This window comes from Zootoca vivipara, chromosome 9 (assembly GCF_963506605.1).
Source record: "Zootoca vivipara chromosome 9, rZooViv1.1, whole genome shotgun sequence".
Taxonomy (NCBI): domain Eukaryota; kingdom Metazoa; phylum Chordata; class Lepidosauria; order Squamata; family Lacertidae; genus Zootoca; species Zootoca vivipara.
In genome coordinates, this window is record NC_083284.1 from 38750051 (window position 1) to 38774549 (window position 24499).

Consider the following 24499-nt stretch of genomic DNA (forward strand, 5'->3'; position numbering starts at 1 on the left):
CATGGAGGAGGGAGCCTGCTTGTTTTCTCCTGCACTGGCAAGTAGGACTCGAACCAAAGACTTCAAGTTGCAAGAAAGGAGATTCCAACTAAACATTGAGAAAAACTTTCTGACAGTAAGAGCTGTTCAGCAGTGGGGCAGACTCCCACGAGAGGTGGTGGACTCTCCTTCCTTGAGGTTTTTAAACAGAGGTTGGATGGCCATCTGTCATGGATGCTTTAGCTGAGCTCTACAATTCTATGATTCTATGTTTCCAAGTGCATATAAGATTGGAGCCTGAAGGTTTCTTTGGGAAATGAATTTTGCATTTAGGGGTTGAGGAGGAGCTCCAAGCCAACAGTCTCTTCCAACAACAGAGTTACCTTCCCATATAACATACTTCTCCTCCTCCTTCTTCCGTTTCTAGGAAGAGCCAGCAGAAAAGGCTGAAGGACAGTCTTTTCTCCACTGTTTCTCTTACTAATGCAAAGTTAGTTAAACACAAAACAGACGGAGACTGACTGTAAAAGCGGCAAGCAGGATTTGGCAAAAAATAATAATAAATTGAGCCCCGCCCTTCGGGATTGTCCTGGTCTTGGTTGAACATTCTAAACACTAGAGGCCTGCATATCCAGAATGACTGTGTCTTTGGAACACAGTTTCTGCTTTTGAGGACCAATGGATCAACTTGTAGATATTTGGTCTAGGAAGATGGAAAATATCTCCTCCCCCCCCCCACACACACACTGCAAACAAAATGTAAGGAAATGGGTTTTCCACAGGGATTTACACCTAGCATGGGAGGTGATTTGTGGACAAGCACAGGAACATATAACCAGTACAAATATATTCTCAATACCAGTGAGAATATACATGAGAAAAACCCAATGTCCATTTCTATTGGAACATAAAACACAAATGACATAATTTACGCTGCAGCACTGGCACACTCCAGGCAGAGGTCAGGACACAACAGAAAGAGAGGGAAAACCTGTCTCCTGACAATTAGACATGGTTAGTCTCTACAAAGCACTATGTGGGACTCATAATGAAAAGGTGAAATGTAACAGTTCTTCTGTCTTGCTAGTTGTACATTTGCTTTGCTTAGCTTTTCAAAATTGCTGAAAATAAAAGATTTGTATAAGAAAAATGAATAAACTTAACTTCCATATCCCAAAGAGTACTAATCTTCAGCTTTCAAGGGGGGAAAAACATTTCAAAGTAGAGTTTTAGAAAAGGCTGTAACAAAATTTACCTTTAGAACCACTTATTACCAGGCCGAGTTCAGCACAAATTGAAGCGCAGGTAATCTCATAGTCGTGTCCTGTCAAGATTGCTCGAGGAGTGGAAAATTCACCTTCAATGGGAAGAAAGAAAGAAATTCCTTTGTCACACTTAATTATTTTATTTAATAAAATTTACACACTGCTTGATTGCAAAAAACCCCACAAAAACTTCAAAGAGGTCTACAATGCTAGGATTCAACCCTCATATCTGCAGCTAAAAGGATAACATAGCAGATCGTGTGAAAGTCCCCAGCTTGACATGGTAAGAGGCAGCTTCCATGGGTACAATGCATATCCTATTGAAATAATGGGGAAAACTTCAATCGACTTCAATAAACCAGAACACAAACTTGGAGTTCAAGCTATGTTTTTATTCTGCTGTATGCTGAACTAGACTTAATTTTATTTCTTACTAAGAAAAGTGCTTTTTAAAAAACAAGGAAAAAACAATACTGCAACTCAACCCTGCTACCTCTTTCAAACTACACAATTTTAAAATAGCCACCATAAATTTTTAAAAAGCTTTTATTTTATGGAAGATTTGGCAAAGCACACTCATATCCAGGAAGTATGGCAGACAGTTCAGGAGGGGTGGTGGTGGAAATCATATTAAAAGCCTAAGAGCAGGAACCCTACTATATCTCCTTATGTTTATTAGGCAGCGCTTAGGTGACTGTGAACAGTCACTGCACTTTTGTAAAAAAGCAGGGTCTGCTGATCTTTCCTGATCTAAAGCACAGCTAAAGCAATTTTTAAAAAAGCAATAATTTTTACTATTGACATGAATGTGCATGGTTTAACCAAAAGGTCCTTCTTTTAACATACAATGTTACAACTGCTGTGTGAAAGGTTGACTGATATATATCTGAGATCATTTTGTGCCCTCTTGCTTCCATGGCATGGCCAGCTGTAGCAGCAAATGCTGTGTGTGATGAATATAGGACTATAAATAGTTCCTAGGAGCTGAGTTAGAGCTATTCGGAGAGCAATCTGTAGCTCATTCCTTAGGTGAGATCAGATGCTGCAAAAGAGGCATGGGATGACATAAAGTTAAATGTAAAGGGACCCCTGACCATTAGGTCCAGTCCCAGATGACTCTGGGGTTGCGGCACCCATCTTGCTTTACTGGCCAAGGGAGCTGGTGTTTGTCCACAGGCAGTTTTACAGGGTCATGTGGCCAGCATGACTAAGCCACTTCTGGCGAACCAGAGCAGCGCACAGAAATGCCATTTACCTTCCCGCTGGAAGGTATCTACTTGCACTTTGACGTGCTTTCAAACTGCTAGGTAGGCAGGAGCAGGGACCGAGCAACGGGAGCTCACCCCGCCGCGGGGATTTGAACTGCCGGCCCTAGGCACAGTGCTTTAGCCACTCACTATTATTCTCTTTCATGTGAAGAATGACAGCACACTCATCTTTCATGCAAATGTCAACTTAAGACTACTGCTCAAAGCCTCCATTTCTTAAAGTGGGTAAAGTAAACTCATTGAGGGTTGCATTCCCTTCCTAGCAACCTTCCACGGGCCACAAGCCAATAGCATACAGGACCAGGGCAAAAGAAGGAGGGGGGGAATGTTTATTTGCACATAGGCTACATTCCAATCATGGAAAAACCAGAAGTTTATATATAACCACAACCATACACATCTCTCCATCTTGGCAACCAGGACACATTCCAGCCAAGCAAAACTATTCAAGGGGGGACTTGCCTGGGGAAAGTCCTGAGAGCCAGCTAGAGAAGTCTGGAAGGTCATAGTGGGCCCCCAGACCCGAGGCTCTCCACCCTTGCCATACAGGATAAGAAGGATGCACTGTAGTAAGCCCAGTTCAAAATGGCAGTAAGATTAGTATGGACCTAAGACCAACAAAGCGTTTGGCACTCCAGCAGTGCTACCACTCTCATCTAGCATAGAGTACCCAAGCACATTTTGAGTCTGCATGCCCCAGTCCTTTTCAGATTAAGGAGGGCCTGGAGTGAGTTCTCACTGTCATTGCATTATGGGCATGAGTTACATTCAGGGTTTTCAAAGTCTTTTTAAAGGAAGAGGCAACAATAGATCCACCCAGAGAAATATACATCCTCTCCTGTTCTGAGCTTAGATTATATGAAAAGTGTGGCAGTTGGATGGACTTAAAGAGTTTGGACATTAAATGATGTTGCAATGCCAAGGATTCAAATGTAAAATTTTCAAAAGAAATAAATTAAACATAGGTTGAAAAATATAACATCAGACACAATCCCAAAGGTCGTATATGTTACTAAGTGTCTGGACTCAAGCCAATTTCCACATGTATTTCCCTTGTGACTGCATAATTCATTTTTGCACATCAAATGTTATTTGAGTTGTTACCAGTTTAGCAATTTTATATTTCAAATATATATAATTAATTCAGATGCACAAGAAATTAACTAAATATTTTTTAATAAGATGAACTGTATTTATAATTTTAACACAGGCTGCCTACATTGATTTAGCAATGGTATGTTTAAAAGGCTATTGAAAGTTTGTCTAACCTTCATTCTCAGCACCAATGTAGCCTTATGGAACAGGAGTCCTTTGAAAAGTCAGACTGATTTCTTTGATAAAAATGTTAAGCATTTAGGGTTCTTCATGCTTCTGGTTTTCCAAATAATGGTGTCAACTCAGAAGCTGATTGTAGAGCAGAAGAGATTTCTTTTAAAAGCTTTTAAATTCTCAGTACCTCAGAAGATTGTCATGGTTTTCAGCAAAGAAAAGGGGGGGGAAATAACTTTGCTTCTGGTTTAAGGGGCACCACTTCAAACTTTTCAGAACTGCTTTTGGGGGAACTGGCTTCTATGTCTTCTTTGAAATCCCAGGGAAGTGACTTCAAAGAAAGGCAAAGCTTTGTCCCTTAAGCAGGTTTACGACCACTGATCCAAGCTTTAATGAAGGCCTGAAAAGAATGTTGAGTACATCTTTATGGAGATCCTTAAAGCAAGATGAGCAAGTCAAATGAAATTAAAGAAAGTCCAAATCCTGTTCTAATATCCAAAACTGTTTTGCAGATTTATTTCGGGCAACACTATATTTATCACTGCCTCAAGCTCATTGTTAAAGCTTTACTTAAAACTTGAACTTGGTATTTAACACAGCAGTCACAAAAACAAAGAGGGTAACTTCTAAATCATACATACAAAACAGAGAAATTACGTTACTTCAAGAGTTACAAAACACACAGAAAAATGAAATCCGTTCTGTAGAACCCTTTTCCTTCCTACTAACTGCTGGCATAAGCTATACAGTAACTCTTACAGAATTAAAACAAAGAATTCATAACCTCAGAGCATAAAAGGAGATTAGTTCTGTATGGCTAGTAATAATTGTACTAGAAAAAAATGGAAATTACTTAAATTTTCTTGAGAGTTTGTTTGTTCCTTGCTTACTTATGAACTGTATCTGCTGTTTCACTCTGTTAGGCTTAAATTTCATAGAGAAAAAGTGAAAGAAATCTGGAGAGGCAACTGAATGTGAATACTGGTCCATACATCTTAAAATCAATCCAGCAGACTCTTTATGAATGTTGACTTCCAACCTACATTTAATCTACAAACCACTACTAATACTACTTTTTTTTTACTTTAAAAGGTAGCTTTTAAACCAAGCATAAATATCTGATTTTTCTACAACTGTAGAGCTCCTCCAGCACTTCAATATTACAAAAGCAATTTATTTATGTTTACGTCTCAGCATAAAAATATAATTAAATAAAACAACCCTACTCTATTTTTATTGACTCTTGCTATAAACGTATCTTAAAAGGTTAGGTTGAATAAACAAAATCTACTGTTCAGTTTAACTCCCTTGAAAATATTTTAAAGCAGAACTGTGAGTGTCTAATGAGATTTGAGTTGGGTTTTTTTTTTTACAATCAAGGGGTGTATAAATTTCATAAATAAATAGGTGAATATTTAAATACGAGCTAAAACCTTCCCGATATTGGCACGTGTAGAAGAACCCCCACCAGAGGCCAAGTGGCACATAATAAGCATGCATGCAGAAAGCATGTCAGGTTCATACAGGGAATGTGTTGTCTGTAAAAAGTAAAGGTAAAGGCACCCCTGACCATTAGGTCCAGTCGTGACCGACTCTGGGGTTGTGGCGCTCATCTCGCGTTATTGGCCGAGGGAGCCGGCGTACAGCTTCCAGGTCATGTGGCCAGCATGACTAAGCCGCTTCTGGCGAACCAGAGCAGCGCACGGAAACGCCGTTTACCTTCCTGCCGGAGCGGTACCTATTTATCTACTTGCACTTTGACATGCTTTTGAACTGCTAGGTTGGCAGGAGCTGGGAGTGAGCAACGGGAGCTCACCCTGTCGCGGGGATTTGAACCGCCAACCTTCTGATCGGCAAGATCTGGGCTCTGTGGTTTAACCCACACACACATCTTATATCCCTGTCCAATCCTTCCCTTCAGGCTGTGTATATTCCAAAGTGTTAATGTGCACATGGGATTGCACAGAGCCATTTCCCCCCCTGTGTGCGTTTTTGTGCATATTCGTCTGCATGTGAGCACTCTCAATGCTTCCCATTCACACTAGTGGATGGCGCTTGATGGGCTGTATTTGCACTGCGCGGTGCATAATTTGTACTTCTCCACCTGCCCTGAATTCCAAAAACCTTAAGCCCATTGGTTCACCTGAGCGCACAACTCTTGCTAATTTTTTTTTAGATACAAGTTTTCCTATGTACCAGACTTGCACAAAATTGCATGTTAAAGAGAAGGAGCGTACATTGTGCTCGGCCCCAGTAGCAGCCCACCCAGGTATCCCTCAACAACAGAAATAGGGTATGCGGTGAGAGATGGCACCTAGGAAAATATCACAACACCACACTTCTTTTTTAAAGCACCCCACCCACACAATGTGCTTCTGTCGACAACTGGGTAACATTCAATTTTATGTTGGACACCCCTTCCCCCCCCCCCCCCAAAAAAAACCCCACCACATTATCTGCAGGAAATTCCAATTAAATGGAAGGAAAGTGCAGGCTGCCATTTGGATGAGGACAACATTGTGCATATGATATGACATGGAAAAACATGCACATGTAGGATGCAATGAATCCAGTTTAAATGGCCCTGTGTACACATCCACAGCCAAAGAACACACACCCTATTATATTTTATGGGGGTCACCACTCTCTTCATATTGTGTCCTAAATGTTCATAAAGAGTTGACTTTTAAAAATTTGATCTAGGAACCGAAAACCTGTGTACTAAGAACTTCTAAACATAGAAATATGAAATATGATCATATATAGCTGGTTCAGGAACACTGAGATTGGTAACAGACTGCTATTATAACTCACAACCTGCATAAATAAAATTATAAATAATTCCAGATACACTTATTAGCCGGGTTGTTGTTTTTTAAAGAAAGCTGATTCAAAGTTATTTTTTAAAAAGCAAAGGAAACGGGAATGAATGAATTCAAAGGGGGGAAATATAGTATACCACCACAAATGGTGCATCAGTATTTTAAAACATACAGATATTAAAGTATTGATGCAATCTTTATGAGGCAGGAGCTCTTCCTTTCAAACAGGTGGTTTTAACATTCGAAATCAGAAATAAAAGTCTATGAAAACAAACGAGGAATAGGTACTAGCTAATACAAAGCTATAACTGAAGCAAACTTGATTTTTTTCTGAGGACTTTTATAGTTCTGTGGCTGAATAAGGAGTTCTCAAACTTGCATACTTTAGACTCACAATATGATTTAAAAGTGGTCAAATCAACATGGGCAATATTAGCATTTACATTCAGTGGAACACACAAAATGTCCTATTTCGGATTTATACAGAGCAACCTCTTAAATTAAGAAATTAATTGAGGATGTTATTCTGAAGTTTCACGCTTTGGCCCACTGGAAGAACAGCACTGACAAAAGATAATTAGACAATCAAAATAGATCTGTGGAGAGTACATCTATGTTGATTAGGAGAGGGAAACTAGCTTGAATAGAAGATCTAATAAGGTGAATAAATGTTGTATGTTAAGCTTATGTGCTACACATATGGAACACATTATATTTTTATTCATTTACCATATGAATATTACTCCTTTTACAACATCCAACATCAAGCCTATAAGCAGTAAACAGAGCCTTGTTTTGCCTGAAATATGAAGGGCTGCATTCCATCAGGGAGCACTAAACCACCCTGATCCTTCTGGATAAGTTCATGTGTATCATTTTGGTGACACCTGAGCTTCAACACAACAACACTGAAAACCTGGTCTCCCTCTAATTTAAACCACAGCTAGTGTGCTGGCAATCTACTAAGCAAACCACCATTGTAAGCATTTGTGACGGAGGTGGAAGAGGGTGTGTGATAAAGGTCAACGCACACTTCCTCACTCACTTCACATTCCAGGCGAACACTTTTAACAAATATTTGTACACAATTCTGAAACACGACTACAAATATACTAAAAACAACTGAATCAATATATTTTTTGGGGGGGGGGATAAGAGGAGCTTTCCACTGTGAACAAGCATGTGATTGGGACATGACATGATTCCTATACACAAAGGTGGGAACAACTCTTCCTCAAGGATTCCTCCTTGTGCAATGGGACTCCCCACCCCCCATGCTCCATCTAGATTTCTTCAAGGAGACCCCCCCCAACTCTCTTGAGCATATTTGGGGAGAGTGTGGGGTATGCAAAGGCGGGGGGATAAAGTCCCATTGCATAAGTTGAAATCCTTGTGTTCATTGGCTACCGCCTCTATTAACTATCCAATAGAGAAATATGTCATTGTAAGCAAACAAATGGTCACTTCTAATCACATTTCTGATCTGGGCCATCTTAAGCGCCCGGGCGCCGTGGTGCGCAGATCGTTCCGGTGCCCCCGCTCCGCCCTGTTTCTTGCCGCGGCTGGTGGGCGGGCGCAGCGCGGCGCCCCCCTGGCGCCCTGCGCCACCCAGCCCACCCCTAGAGCCGGCCCTGTTTCTGATATGAAACACGAACCAGAAAAGCCAATAAAACAAATAAATTCAGAAACTAGGAATCCTTCTATTTCCTCGAATGATTCTGCAGTACACACGATATGATTCAGCATTTCTGCCTCCATTCTTCCCCACCTTCTCCATTCACATATTTTCCAAACTATAAGTAGTTATAATCCCTACTTGGACAAGAGAACAATTCTCTATTAGAACACACCCTCTATTTGAAGGACTATCTGGTCCAAATGTAGCAGCTAATGAAGAGTGAGGATGGGGAAATACTCTATGTTCCTTTTACAAGAACTTACTTGCAGAACATCTGAGAGGAGATGCAATTAGTGGCATTACATTCCTTGTAATGTCCAGTTGACCCTCACTGCTGAAAACTGGGAAAGAGATGCTTAGTGAACCATATGCATTGATGATTCAAAGTTGTATATTGGACATAGTAAATGTGTGAAAAGGTAGGAAAATGTAACACAGTCTCAGAAGACGTTCAGGTATGGAAAGTACTATGGCTGAAAAGTACATATATGCACCTCGGTATTGTGGTCGGAAATTTAAACAAAACAAAAAAGGAAGCCACACACCTAAGTGCCTGCTACATGACTATTCATCAGAATAACTATAAATAAATCTGGCTGCATTCGTTCATCACTGTTGCGTGATATTTATTTCATAAAATTTATACACTGATTAATTGTATTAAAAAAACCACCTTCAAAGCAATTTGAAAAAAAGATGACAACATCATGAAAAATTCACAACCATACATGTTAACTGAATACAGATGTACTTCGGAAGTCGAACAGAATCCGTTCCAGAAATCCATTCGACTTCCGAAAAGTTCGGAAACCAAGGTGCAGGTTCCGATTGGTTCCTGATTGCGCAGGCGCGCCGGAAACAATAGTGGAAGCTGTGCTAGACATTTGGCTTCCAAAAAAAGTTCAAAACCCGGAACACTCACTTCCGGTTTTGATCGTTTGGGAGCCGGAACGTTCGACTCCTAAAGTGTTCAGGAGCCGAGGTACGACTGTATAGACTTTTCAACATGGATGCTGTTGATGGCAAGTGAGTAATCAGCATGGCTCTGCTGATTGACAACGCTTTGACAAAATATTATAAACAACCATGAAGAATGATTGAGATATGTGATTGTTCTGGAGTACAAGACCTTGATTTCTCAACACTGAAAGTAACCTTTCTACCACTGACTTTGCTATGACATGGATTGTTTTATGGAATTTCACATCACTACCAGTAGATGTCACTCTAGGATGCTTGATTATAGAGAGCAAAAACTTTTTAAAAGACAGGAATGGAAGATTTAAACAAAGGATACTTCCTAAAGGCTGCAACAGTGCTAAAGTTTGACACAGCTTTCATGTACAGTAATTTATTTTAAAGGAACCCTTTCTTGTCCAGAATACCATTATGTGTTGAAGCTGCTCATACTGAAGAAATATAAACGGCTAACACATATGTAAGCTGGTATCATATTGAATGTTCAAAGTTTAAGACAAACCATTATATGCAACAGTGTAATTTAGCAACCCCATGAAAGCTTCCTCTACAAATATTATCTATTCTGCTTTTAGGTATCTTGCTAATCCTTTTAATTCATTTTAATCTAAATGCCATTACATCTTGATTTATTGACATCGACATCTATGTAAATTAGTTCCCACCGGTGATCACTTGTAATAAAGGGTGTGTGTGTGTGTGTGTGTGTGTGTGTGTGTGTGTGTGTGAGAGAGAGAGAGAGAGAGAGAGAGAAATTTAATTTTTATTGATCCATCAGACCTCGAAACCTTTTCTCAAAGAGATTCTGATATCAATGCATCCTTATGGGAGGGAGTGTTGCTTGTTATCTTGGAAGAAACAGTGTATTGTGTGGGTCTGCCCTTGAGGGTGACTCAGAAACAGAAAATGTTGCATCTCAACTGCTCAGCGGGAAAGAATATTGCCATCATATTAAAGAACTTAACTGGCTGTCAATTAACTACCAGGCGAAGTTCAAGGAGCTTATATGAGCAACCAGTCGCTCTGCTTTGCAAAAGATACATCATAAGAAGAAGTTCATTCCACACGACGTCGGGATTGGGCCTAGTGTGGCAGCACCCTATCCTTCGGGACTCCCTCCTGTTACATATCAGATGGGCACCATTTTGTCTTTTTGGCGACTGCTAAATACTTCCCCGTTGCAAAAAACATTCTAACCAAAGATTTTTGTCCCAGTCAGCAACCGTATTGAAATTGTAGAATGATAGTAATAATAATAGTTCTCTTGCATACCCCGTCTCTCTCTCTCTCTCTCTCTCTCTCTCTCTCTCTCTCTCTCTCTCTCACACACACACACACACACACACACACACACACAAAATGGCAAACATATTTTCTTATCTTCCTTCCTTTGCCCATTCCTTTGGAGGTAATGGTCTAGGTTACAGATAAAATATGAAATGTATATACATTTAGATTATTTTACCTGCCCAAAAGACTGTTCAGTTAAAATTTCTTTGGTCTAAGTGATTTGAATCAATTTATTTCTTTTGCCTGTATGGCTGGCTAGTATGACAGCTCTTCCTAGATGTGAAGATATTGTTCATTCCATTCATTTCATTCATTCATTTATTCATTCATTCATTTACTATTTGCATTTGTTTCTCACAAAAAAGTCTCAGAGTGACTTAACCTACAGGCCTCCACAGAACCAGAATTATTTGCAGGGATAAACAGTATGACCTGCAGTAACCGCACTCAAGAAATGTTGAAAACAGTACATTACCTGTGATCTAGGGGGCTGCCCCAAACAAGAAATGTGCCCCAGTTCAGCAATTCAGATATAACATTACTGAAATATCATATGCAACAAGTCTGCCATGTACAAAAGAAGAAGAAGTAAGCAACAACAAAGGCCTTCCTTACCACTTGGGCTATCACCAATGCAATTGGTTTTGCCATTCCAGTACCACAGTAGCAACGTTGCATCACGAGACCCTGAGAGAATGTAACAGTTTCCTCCAATGTAGGATTCGGAGCGAGAAAGACAGGTGACAACATCCCAGTGTCCAAACACTACTTGCATCAGTTTCCCTGGAATATACAAAACACATTTTTTTCCAGCCAATAGCCAATATATAAATATAGATATATAACTGTGCACTTCGAATAAGGTATATAAAGATGCGAAGCTTCCTTGTACTGAATGAGATCACATATCTGTCTGTCTATCTATCTATTTATCTCATAAATGTCCATTCAAAAAGACAGCGGCTCTCTGGCCCCAAGATCTACCAACTAGGTCCAGGTGAAAAAGACATCATTTTAGAATGAAAGAATTTTGAGGACACCCAGAATATGCACACACAGAGCTATAAAGCCACATTATAACTTCAATAACTTTTACCTGAGCTTGTTTTTTTTCCTTTTCTTCCTTTCCATCCCCTTTATTTCATGTGGTATGACTTTGATTGTATGCCTAAGGGGCAGGGGCTCTTTTACTATGTTTTTTGTAAGCCACTCTGGGATCCTTTTTGGCTATAGTGTGAGGTATGAATGCCACTGTGTTGGGACTCAGAAATTATTCCCAATAATTATTCCCAAGCTCTGCAACCTGGTACCTTCTGAATAAAAAAAGACTTATCTTATAGTCCAGATGTGGGGAACCTGTGGCGCCAGACTTCCATCTTCCCTAACCACTGGCCATGCAAGCTGGGGTTGAAAGATGTTGAGAGTCAAACAACATCTAGACACAGGCATCCCCAACCTTCAGACCTCCAGATGTTTTGGACTATAATTCCCACCATCCCTGGCCACTGGTCCTGTTAGCTAGGGATTATGGGAGTTGTAGGCCAAAACATCTGGAGGGCTGCAGGTTGGGGATGCCTGAATCATTCTAGAAAGTCACACATTCCCAATCTCTGTTGTAGCCTCTTTTTACTCTACTCAGACATTTTAACTTTTAGTTTGTTTGTTTTAAGCAGTTAAAAGTCGTGGAAATGCTAAAATTGTCCCCAGATTTCTTTTTCTCATGCCAGCCAACAGAACAATAGCACTCAAATAGAGGTATTGTTTTAATTTTCCTAGATTTTTTTTATAAAAAATATCCATTTAGTACTAGCAGTTTATATATAAATATGTTCCAGTTTGCATTAGTATGAATTTGATACAATGTATGTAAGTAGAAAGCATCTATGCATGTTATTATGAAGAACCAAACATATTTAAAGGGCTCTGGGATAGGAGTGGAACTCTGTACACACAGAAACACATTGAATTATCCAGCAAGTTTCTAGGCAGCATAGAGCAGACTAACTGCAATATATAAAATCATAATAATTCTCCTTCCAAAAGGCTTTTTGAGGTGTTCACGCATTATTTTTATATTATTATTATTACAGTATTATTATTATTATTATTATTATTATTATTATCATTATTATCATTATTATCATTATTATTATGGAAGTCTCTTCAAGAATGCTTGCAATGTGATAGAGTTGTAGCCAAAAGCTTTTCTTGCCTCCCTAGATCAGGACCATGAAACATATTGTTGATCCATCATTTATTCACCCTTTCCAGTGAATTCAAAATACCCATTCTATTTTTGAACTCTAGCACATGAAAAAGCTTATGCTTCAATAAATCTGTATTTAAGGCACCACAAGACTCATTTGTTTTAATTTCTCAATTAACACATCCTAATAGCCATTTCTTTGAAAAGGTATAATGTTTTCATCCCAGTTTTTGCTTTTAGTTCCAATGCAATGGGTCAGTGCATCTGGCTGTTAGTGGTTCGAGCCCACCCCAAGAATGGCTGTGGACATGGTTTCCTCCATGGCAGGGGGTTGGACTGGATGACCTCTGGGATCCCTTCTGACACTACATTTCTATGAATCTACAACATTCTTTGTTTTCAAACCTCGGTCAACAGCTTCTCAAACATTCATTTTGCTTTTGTTAAGAAACAGGAAATGGCCTTATACAGAGTCAAACCATTGCTCTATCTAGCTTAGTATTCTCTACTTCAGATGTGAGGAAATTTTGGCCCTCTAGGTGTTGCTGAAATACAACTCTCACTGGCCATTGGCCATACTTTCTGGGGCTGGTGGGAGTTGTTTATCAACATCTGGAGGGGAAGAGGTTCCCCACACCTGCTCGAGCACACTGATTGGCAGTGGCTCTCAAGAGTTTCAGATAGGGATCTTTCCTTGCCCTACCAGGAGATGCCAAGGATTGAACCGGGGACCTTTTTTATTCAAAGCACATGCTCTGCTAGCCTGCTACAACGCTTCCCCAAGAGGCATGGGGCAACAGAAACCACTCTGTTCAGCCACCTTTCTTTGTTCAATTACTTACTGATAATTTTGTAAGACAGCCTTAACTTTTTTTTTTTGCTTGAATACTACTACAGCTTTTTACATCATACTATCAATGATTACTCATTGTGCACTAGGACATCCTTTTTTGACAGAACAAATTTTCTAGTTAATATTTTATATGACAGCTGTACTGCAAATAATAAAACAGGAACAAGTTTTTGCACTAATGAATCTAAAAAGTTGTCTGAAAATAACATCCACCACTGCAAGATGGTTTTATTGTGGCTCTGCTGTTCTAGCTATACTCAGAGAGTGTGATTTATGCTCAAGGTATTTCCTGTTACACCCCCCTTGAAATACAATAAGGAAAAGATTCTTTTCGCGTAAGTGCTAAAATATAATTGAATTCAACACTTGTGATAGCTTGCCATTACCTATTACTGATCACATCATCTTCTGTTCATTTCTCCCCCTCACACTCAACTCAGAAAAAGTATTTGCATGGGGAGTTAACCAAATATAAAACTACAACCAGCTATTATTTGCATGTATTTGTATATATATTTTTTAAAAAAAAACACAAATCAAATAGAAGAGTAAGCTGGTTTAAAAAGGGGGAAACAGCAAAACTAAATTTTGTTTTCTATTGTATTTCCAAATTGCTTATCAATCAATTAGTATAATCTTAATGCCATTGCATTAGATAGAAAAAGAAAAAAGAGCAAAACTAGATTTTGCATTCTATTATATTTCTTAATTGCAACCAGTTATCATCATCTAAAATAGGACTTTTCCACTGTACACTTAATAGTGCTGTGCTAGATATTAATGTTGATCCTTTTCATTAAAAATTATACAAGATAACCAAACTAATTTTGTCCCCCTGATGTCTTAACTGGCTGTCTCTACCCCCACCATTCAGCCCGGACACTGAGATCCAATTCTGAGGGCCTTCTGGAGGTTCCCTCATTGCGAGAAGTGAGGTTACAGGAACCAGGTAGAGGGCCTTCTCGGTAGTCAAACCACCCTGTGGAACTGCCTCCCACCAGACTTTTAGAAGACACCTGAAGGAAGCTTTGTATAGGGAAGGTTTTAATGTTTGATGTTTTACTGTGTTGGGTGTTTTAATTTGTTGGAAGCTGCCCAGAGTGGCTGGAGCAACCCAGTCAGATGGGTGGCATATAAATAAATCATCATCACCACAGGAAGTTGGTTTCTTTGTTTTATATGGCATTTGGGATCCAGATTATCACAAACAGAATTCTGTTCATGGAACAGGGCTTTCCAGCCCCTTTTCCAATGTGGAACCCACTATAGCCACTGAAAATTTGCTCTTGAGCTGTAGGTGCCTCCCAGAAAAGTGGTGGGATAAGACACAGAGAAGTGCAATGGGGATGGAGAATTAGTGCAAACTGGGTGGGGAAACTTGCACTAGCCAAGACTCATGCTTCTTTGGATCCAAGCTTGATCATTCAATTCATCTATCTTACTTAAGTGTTATAAAGCTTGCTAAACACTCACTTCTAAATTTACACAATGCCTTCTATCACCATTTGCTAATCATTTACAAAAAAATAAATAAAAAGCAAAATAGCCATATGAATAAAGAGTGCTGTTTAAAGAACTGCAGTAAGGGAACGTTCAGTAAATGTAACACGGCAATGCTTTAAATGGGATAATAAAAGGGAAGAAAAAGGTATATTTTGTTTTTAAATACACATACGCTTACTATTAATAATTGATTCATGTGGAAAGAACAAAGTGATTCAGCTTCACACTCCCTCCCTTATTTAGTCAGTTGAGTGCAAGAGAGCACATGTGTCTCAAATAGCGCATTTTGAGAGTTATTAAGCACATGTCCAAGGACACATTTAATAGCAACATTTTTATGTTCCAGTTTAACTAATATGCTTTAGCCTAGTCTCAAATATGTAGCAGAAGTTTGGGGGAATGGTGGTAGAACACTTTGCAATGTGTTTTCTAATTGGGAGACCATTTTAAAGTGGCATTTCCAGTCTGCAGTATGAAAGGGGTACAGTTCACTCTTCAATAATCTCCTTGAATAAATCTGCTTGGTTTCCTCTCCTTTCCTCTTTTTCTCTCTCTGTGTCATATATATCAGACTGAGAGCCTGTGAGCAGGGAATGGTTTATCTTTTAAACTCTGAATGAGATATTGAGTTGATAAGGAGAACACAAACAGTCAGCAAAATCTTCTCCAAAGTTTTTGAAATGAATCCCGTACCTGTATCTGTAGAGTACACCCTGAAACTTTTGTCCCAAAAACCACAGACCAGGATGTAGCGATTATCAGAAGTGATGACAAAACACTGGGAATGGACTTGAATACTTTGATCTAGGAGATCCGTAATTTGTCTCTTGTGCATACCCGTATTGCTGGCTAGAAGGGGATGGGGGAGGGGAGACAAAAGAGAAACTATTTTTTTTACACAGGAGCAAATCGAGTTTTAATTTCTTGTCACACTGATACACACACATTCGTGCTTGTTCCTCCCTCCTACCCACCCCCGATCCTTTCACTTCTTCCCCACCGTTTTGCCACAATTTCCCCATCTTATTGTCAAGCGCCTTCTATAAGGCTCTAGTTACATACCAGTGGCATTTTCAAAGTATGCTTATCTAGCAGAATAAACCAGGTGAGTTATAACTCTGGTAGATACACATTAGGACAACTATCAACCTTGATACACCACTGTGGTTATAGTCAGAAACATTCTGGGAGTTAATACCAGATTCATCATAACTTCAGTGATATTGGGTTGTATATTGAAATCCGTGCCCTTCCAAATGGAATATCATACTCTATACACCACCATAAAGTGCTGATGTGAAAAAATATGATACTTTATTTTCAAAAGGTATTAATATAAACAGATGGTGATGTTTGTGTGTATGGTTACTTAATAAACTGCACTGTTAACTTCACTTTGTTACACTTGCTTGAAACATAAACATATAGTTTAAACTATAAATCACTTTAAATGTTCCTGCTCTTTTTCAGAGGCTAGTAATGTGAGTTTCAGTTCGTCCCACTATTCTAACCTAAAGCCAATTTCCCTCTACCACTGCTGCTTCCCCTCTAACACTCCTCAACTAGGCAGTGAGGGCTACATGAGTAGTCTTCATGCAAATCCATGACCTCTTTCCTCTGGAGTCTGTCAGAAACACTGATGCAGTCTTCTCCAGGGTCCAGGAACCACAATTTTCTCAGGTTCTCTGCAATCCCATTGGCCCTTGAGTGCAAAACTCTCCTGAAGACAGTCCCTCAAGTCACAAGCTCTTTCTCACAGACCTTCTTCCCCAGCTTTAGCCAATGATTTCAGCTATTGATCCATCTCAGCTTCTCTGAGCTACTTCTTAACTCCATTGATGTCCACTGCCTGACTCCAGCTTCCAGCCCTTTCTTGAGCTAACGAACAGTCAAACACACCAAACTCCCATCTGCTCTCCTTGGCCTGACATCTTGAGTCATACCCTCAACAATACAGTAATTCCAATTTGTGTGAAATCCTGCCCGCTGATCGGCCTGTAACTGAGCAGAATGTCTATAAAGCAGAAACCTGACTCACAGGGCTATCACTGGTTTTTAAAGGGCAAGAGTTAAACTATCATTTAGGCCTTCTGCTGATACTCTCTATCTCTGTAGAAACAAATGACAGTTTACAGAAAGTTAACCCTTAAATTCAACGATGCATTAATCTCCTTTTAAAAAGGAGTGCTGTGTTTTGTTTTTAAAATAAAAAAACTTTACCTCCCACTAAGTAGACATCCACAAATGGTATTATACCAGTATTGCACATTTTAAAATGTTCATGTATAAGGCTTTATGTAATTGAATGTGTGTATGGGTATATTTTAAACTATCCCATTTCTTGAGGAACTCATTATGAATCAAATGGCTCTGACTTTAAATATATTTTTTTGTTTAGGATGCCTACTGCATACTCTTGTTATTGTATGTACACCCATATATTTTACAGTGAAAGGTGGTCTATAAATGCCCTAACAAATAAATAAATGGTTGAAGACATAATTTCTTGATACAGTACTGTACAACTAAAACATTATCACTTGAACCAGGGATAGCGGCATACAATATAGCTTTTAGGCTGACTAAACGGAGCTCATGGAAAACCACTTGAATGTCTGGATGTACATTTGCGCATTTGCATTGAAATGCAGAGGGGAATGCACATCAGCATCATAACTGTAATGTAGCCAAATTTACAAATGAATGTACATTCATTGACCATGAAAATCTGTATTATATAAACTAGTCAGCTAAATAGACCCAGTCCGCAGGTAACACTAAGCCAAACTATGACTTAGTGTAAGCATGTTGGCTCCTGGAGAGGAGATCATAGCAGTTTTGGTCTGACTATGGTCCTTCTGCAAGTATGCTGCTGTGAGATTAGCCATGGTTTAGCTTAGCATGTCATCTGGACTTGAGTTTTGAGTTTGTTGTTTGTCTTGCTCCAGACAAACCACAAGCTGTAACTGAGGTGGCAAAGAGGATGCAAGCTCCTATGAGCCCACACACTTTGTTCATGCTAAGCCATAGTTTGGCTTAGTGCTATGAGTGAATGGAGCAACAGTGCACCTTGCAACAATTTTCATGTAGTTATTACACATCACCAATCATGCCACATAGATCAGTATTCATATGTGCATATACTACTAATAAATTACCACTTAAGAAATTTTTCACTAGCTATGGTAGTTATATTAAGATTCATATACCCTGTGACTAACTTGAAATAATGTGACAAAATATTTTGTGACAATTGCCTTGGTCTTTAAATGTAAACATTCTGATTCATTTGCATTCAATAATTAAAGAGCTTCTAAAAGGTCGGTTTGAGAAATCAAGCTACAGATGTATTTTGAGGTGATTATTAAAATAATGTTTGTGCTCTTCTAAAGTTAAATCATAGGAAAGGGAAAAAATTGTATTTGCTAAGTGATGCCTTTCAGAACTGTAATACATACAAATTCACAAGCTATAATGAATTATGGTGGCCAAATCGCAAATGCCTAAAACAAAGGTTTGCAAACAAACAAGCCCTTCTTCTTGGTAATAAGAATCACCACCGCCATAACAAGCCACTTGGAAGTGGAATGGATGATAATGATTTATCTAGCTGAGAAACAATATCTTTACTTTCCTGATTGTGATCCTGAAGTCTGCCATACCCTATAAAAACGGTAGAATACTAATACCTGAACACTAAAAATGGCTGAGCAATATATTTCGACTTTGGAACTGTTCTGCAATTACACATTAATTCCCTCAGCCTGAACAGCAGGCCTGTGAAGAAAGGATTGATCTCCCTTAATGATGAAATTCTGGCACCACAGTTTTATTTTTCACAACACAGTGCTGTTAAGAATCCCACTGTTATTATGAAAATTTCCTCAGCAAAAGAGCTCCATCCCATTACTGGCGCACCAATTCATCATAACATGCCTCGCTCTTGCTCATCAACAAGTCTGAGTGATGAAAAGACCCAATATTATCCTGACAGTACTTCATGCGCATTCTCAATCACACATTATTACGGCATCCATATTAATTTTCACTGACACACGTCCTAGGCCTGTTCAAATTAGGCAAACCAATGAGGGGGAGTTGATGAAATACCAGCATAGCCACAGCTCATTGCATTCCAATTTGCATGCAAATGGTTTATCAGGAAAATTCCATTCCCAGCAACCAGCAAGTGAAAAACAACCGTAATCTACACTTCAGGGCCACCATACAGAGCTTAATGAATCGCAAAGAGAGAAGGAAGTGACAGACCTATGAGAGGATCGATTTCCACTGGCAGCTGGTATGGCTGGTCCTGTACGGCACCTTGATGAGCTAGAATGCACAAGAGAAGGTTTAAAAACTGTGTTACTTTCAGGCATTAAAACCATGGAAAATCCTATAAATCAAACACTATATGCCATTGTTTCCCCGTGGAAGCTTCATCCATTTATTGAACACCATCAACAACGAAAATCCAGGTGCTTTCAAGGACTGTTTATTACATTTATTTTAGATTATTGCTATTCTCAATGTGTACCATCATCAGAGGATCCAGCTCTGGACCATAAGCTATAGCAGATGCTTGACCAGCAGCCTCTCATGTTGCAACAAAACAAAATTAAGTGGTAAAGAGCACTGAAAACAAAATGTGACAACCATCTGCTGACTGTGGCAAATATTATTTCCTCCATTCAAAGAAAAATTACTTTGAATAGTACAGCACAAAGGAATTTTTTTTTTAAAAAAATCTTGCTTTATGATAGAGAAAGGGGTGTAGCTCACACTATATTAAATATTCTATTCATCCTGGGAAACCTGCATACATGAACTTTAAGGAACATTTGTGAACGCCAGAGTTTTATGCAAATGTATGAACATTTCTTTTGTAACTGAAACGTTCATGTTTTGCTGATGCTAAACACATTTCTTCCCCTCAGAGCTCCACTTCAAAATATCAATGAAAGCTTCCGGAAATGGAAGCTAACATAATAAAAATCATGTGTGCAATATCTCGCATTTTCACATGTACCTTGCAAAGCATATGCTTATTATAAAACCAGCATTGCTGGAATGATTACACAGTTGTTATGGAATTCAGAAGTCCTGCTTCAGCAAAATCTGAATAAATGATGACACAATGTAAGTTTCTACCCCATATGGACATAATGAGTAGTAAAATGCTTAAGCTGACAAGTTACCAAAATGAAGTAGGTGTACAATTTTACTTGCACACATAAAGAGCCACGTTAGTACGCCTCCTTCTTTGCAAAAGTAGTTTTTATTTAGTACCACAATTGTGATAGGAATTTTGTGACAAGCTCTGAACAAGAACTCTGTCTTGTGGTTTATAATCTTAACAGCCAGACATATCAAAAATGAAAGGGGGGGGGAAATAACATTTGATAATGAAGTGAAAAGGCTAAGGGGTAATGAAGGTTTAATGGGTAATAGGTAGTACAGAACAGTGAACTTTGCTGAATAGGAGATGACTTGATGGACATATTGCTCCAAGGAACAGCAAGGAAAAGAAGTGGGAAAAGTGGGAAATCAGGAGATATAGAGGTTGCTGTATTTGTTTCCTAAAACTCACTTTTCAAATTTAAACAGACCAAGGATGGTCTTTTTGCTATCCTGCTGCAAGGCAGGTCACTATAATTCAAAAGTGTGACTACTGGTCATAGATCTAGAAATTCCTAAAAAGTATAGCATTACCAGTTGTTTTGTTAGGCAAATTAATTTCCTGATAAAACCTATTATGAAAAAGATTTGGCAGCTAGCCTTTGAGCTTTGAAGTCTACTTATTCTACAGAACAAGGTATGTATCTTGTAGGGCAGTTACAGCATTTTATTGTTATATAGTGATAGGCTACATTATTATGTTTTCTTGTGCAATTCCTTTATAACATTGCTCTGAAAGGTTTTCTAATGACTAGAATATTTCAAAATGATAATTCTAAAATTGCTACTAACAGAACGTAAAATAAAAGGGAATTAATTACCAGATAATTTTATGATTATTATTATGATTTATTAATTTTAAATCACCCTTAAATCACCCTTCATCCAAAGACAGTTCACAGACACCCCCCCCCAAAAAAAAATACAAAATGAGAACACAAAATACATAATAAAAGCAGGAATAAAAACCAAAACAAACCAATAACTCCCCCCCCCCACAAACACATTTAAAAGGCCATAGAAGGTTAATCAGCCAAAGGCCTGGTTGTAGATAATTTTTTTCACCTGACACCTAAAGATATTTAATGAAGACACCATAATAATAATAATAATAATAATAATAATAATAATAATGTTGTGTTGGAAGCCGTCACTCTGGGCGGCTTCCAACAGAAAAATGAAATAAAATAATCTATTAAACATTAAAAGCCTCCCTAAACAGGGCTGCCTTCAGATGTCTTCTAAAAATCTGGTAGCTGTTTTTCTCTTTGACATCGGATGGGAGGGCGTTCCACAGGGTGGGCGCCACCACCGAGAAGGCCCTCTGCCTGGTGCCCTGCAACTTGGCTTCTCGCAATGAGGGAACCGCCAGAAGGCCCTCGGTACTGGACCTCAGTGTCTGGGCAGAACGATGGGTGAGCGCTGCTATGCAGCGCATTCCACAAACAGGGAGGCCACCACAGATAAGGCCCATTTACGTGCTTCAACACTCTGAACCTTTCATGAGGGAGGCACATAAAGAAGGGCCTAAGATGATGATTGCAGGGTCTGGGTTGGTTTATACAGGGAGATGCGGTCCTTGAGGTATTGTGATCTTGAGCTGTTTAAGGCTTCAGAAGTCAAAAGCAGCACTTTGAATTGGGCCCAGAACTTATTTGGCAGCTAGTGCAGTTGGGCCAGGATCAATGTAATATGCTCAAACCTTCTTGCCCCAGTGATCAAGCTGGATGCCGAATCCTGAACCAGCTTTGGATGTCTTTTTAGATACTGTCTTTTTAGATATTACTGTAATAGGCATGTTGAAGGATCTCAAATTGCAGGCATGTCCAACAGGTAGATCGTCTGTGGTATATCACCGGTAGATCAGTGGCTCCCCCCCCCCCAAAGAAGCTAAAAAACTTTGGCTCCCCTAAAAAAAGATCATCTTCGTCCTGCACCCCTAAAATGACCTGAACCACCCAAAACAGGCTTTCCTTCCTAAAAAAAAGCTCAATGTCACTTTCCTCTTCCCTAAAGAAGTTCAACAACTTTTACGTGAACCCTCCAAAACAGGGCTTTCCTTCCTAAAAAATAGCTCAACAACTTTGACCTGAACCCCAAAAAAGGGGGTAGATCACTGTCAGTTTTTAACTGTGAGTAGATCGCAGTCTCTTGGAAGTTGGCCACCCCTGTCATATTGGATTGGATCAAATGAATACCTTGTGCATGTAAAAGGTATTTTCATTCACACAAGGGTGATTGTTTTTGTTTTTTGCTAGTTCCATCTAGCTGCAGCAGCCATACCTGCATCCTTCAGAGTCCTCCTATCCCAGGAATGACTTTCTAGAACAGGTATCCCCAAACTTCGGCCCTGCAGATGTTTTGGACTACAATTCCCATCTTCCCCGACCACTGGTCCTGTTAACTAGGGATCATGGGAGTTGTAGGCCAAAACATCTGGAGGGCTGCAGTTTGGGGATACCCGTTCTAGAGGCACAGTGGGAAGGATGGAAAGTTCCACTCTCATACTGGAACTTCGCTTGTGGTTCCTAAGACCCAACACATTACAAACAAGCATGCATCAGCTTTGACACATAAAACAACCCAACTTGCTGTTTATATCTTAATTTGCTAGTGTTTCCATACTTACCAGGAAGGTTGTGCCACTTATTCACAGCAAACAGTCGATTAGCAGTGACGGTAATCACAGCAGGATTTGCCAAACCAGGCTGGGTGTTGGCTGCTACATGCGTTACAGGGGAGTTTGATGGAAATTTCAGGACCATGATGACATCTTGCTGGGCTTGGTCTGTGAACATCAATGGACTCTGCAGGAGGAGATACTGTTGAGTGGGCACAACAAGACCCCAACCACACGGAAAAAAGGAAAGACAAAGGAGGAGAAAGAAAGGATAGGACAGGACAGGACAGGACAAAAGAAGGAAGACCCAATTAAAACAAGCAATAGCCACCGCAAACGAATGCCAATGCAGTAATTTTTGACAGGCCCATGGAAACTATCATTTTATTGAACACCTTGAGGGTTTTTTCCTTAATTACATACAGCGCGAAAAAAATATTAAGAATCCGCCAACATTTGTAACAAGTCATTGGCCCATTTAAAAGTTTCCAGTTGCCTGTGTCTTGCAAACAGTTTAGCTTCAACATCCGCAGAAGTAGTGCTTCAAAAAAGGACACCCCAATAAAAATAAAATAATAAAATAAAATAAAGCAGAAAATTTTAAAAGCTGCACCAAAGCTCAAATAATAAAATTCCAGGAGAATCATAGAGGGGGGGGGCAGAAAATTAAATGTGCAGTGTTTGCATACCATCAGAATTAATTTAGGAATAGCAATACATAATTATATATGTGTAATGCATGTACTTTTCTACACCTTTCCATGTATTGTAAATACTATAGCTTGGATACTGATTCACCAGAAGCTGTCACTGATACAAGGAATGATTTTTTGCCAATTCACCAGCAGATCCTAGTATCACCTCCCATAGAAGATTTTCAGAGGACAAAGAGGACTGCAGGAGTAAAGAGGGTTTGGTGAAAATTGTGTCCTCTACCACAGGAGTATTCCACGAGCAGAATTCAAGTCATGGAAAATTATGATCTAAGTCTAAAACTTTAGGACTTTAAAGCAGAATAAATGAAAGGTGGGTGTAGGGGTTGGATAAATCTAAGTTAGCTGCACTCTGTTCCCATTGTAAGTCTCTGGGACATACATAAAAATGTATAAATGAAATGTATTAGAGAACCACAAGATTTAAACCACTATCCTAAAAACTTGTGCTGATAGACAATGCATAACGTCACTATGACAAAAGCATCTCTCATTTTTTTTGTGATGCTTTGTCGACACAGCTATTAAGCTATATAAAGCTCAAGTCAGGATTGTCAGAGTGCTTGGTTTTAATGTTCAGTTTGCTGAGAGAAATTTATATTTACATGGAGTGTTTCCTTCATTGTCCATTAGTATTACCTGTGACTGCGTCTGAGAAACTATTTCTTAATAATTAATTAGTATCTTTATGGAATTTGAATACGCTGGTAATGGCTTTTGCCTCTTTATCATCAGCAACGTTACAATGCATATACACATATGTAAATGTGTATATAAGAGAGCACATTTAACATATTTTTATACAGAACTAATAAAAAATTAAGTTCATTTGCATTTTTATTATCACTCCTTTTAAAAAAGTTATTAAGAGTACTTA

At 39.1% G+C, this 24499-nt stretch overlaps 1 protein-coding gene across 4 annotated transcripts in view; it reads right to left on the minus strand.

The window, feature by feature from the left end:
- The window catches only part of LRBA (LPS responsive beige-like anchor protein), a 357361-nt gene that overhangs the window by 10736 nt on the left and 322126 nt on the right, over positions 1-24499 (minus strand). For 2 of the 4 annotated variants that reach the window (XM_035113958.2, XM_035113955.2), the window contains exons 50-54: positions 22919-23111; positions 19381-19443; positions 15805-15960; positions 11165-11332; positions 1235-1336 (exon numbers count right to left, since the gene is read on the minus strand). In XM_035113958.2, the coding sequence (XP_034969849.1) occupies positions 1235-1336; positions 11165-11332; positions 15805-15960; positions 19381-19443; positions 22919-23111 (682 nt within the window). Of the gene's footprint in view, positions 1-1234; positions 1337-11164; positions 11333-11375; positions 11951-15804; positions 15961-19380; positions 19444-22918; positions 23112-24499 lie in introns of those variants that run through there. The other 2 variants (XM_035113959.2, XM_035113961.2) reach the window with 2 other exon arrangements.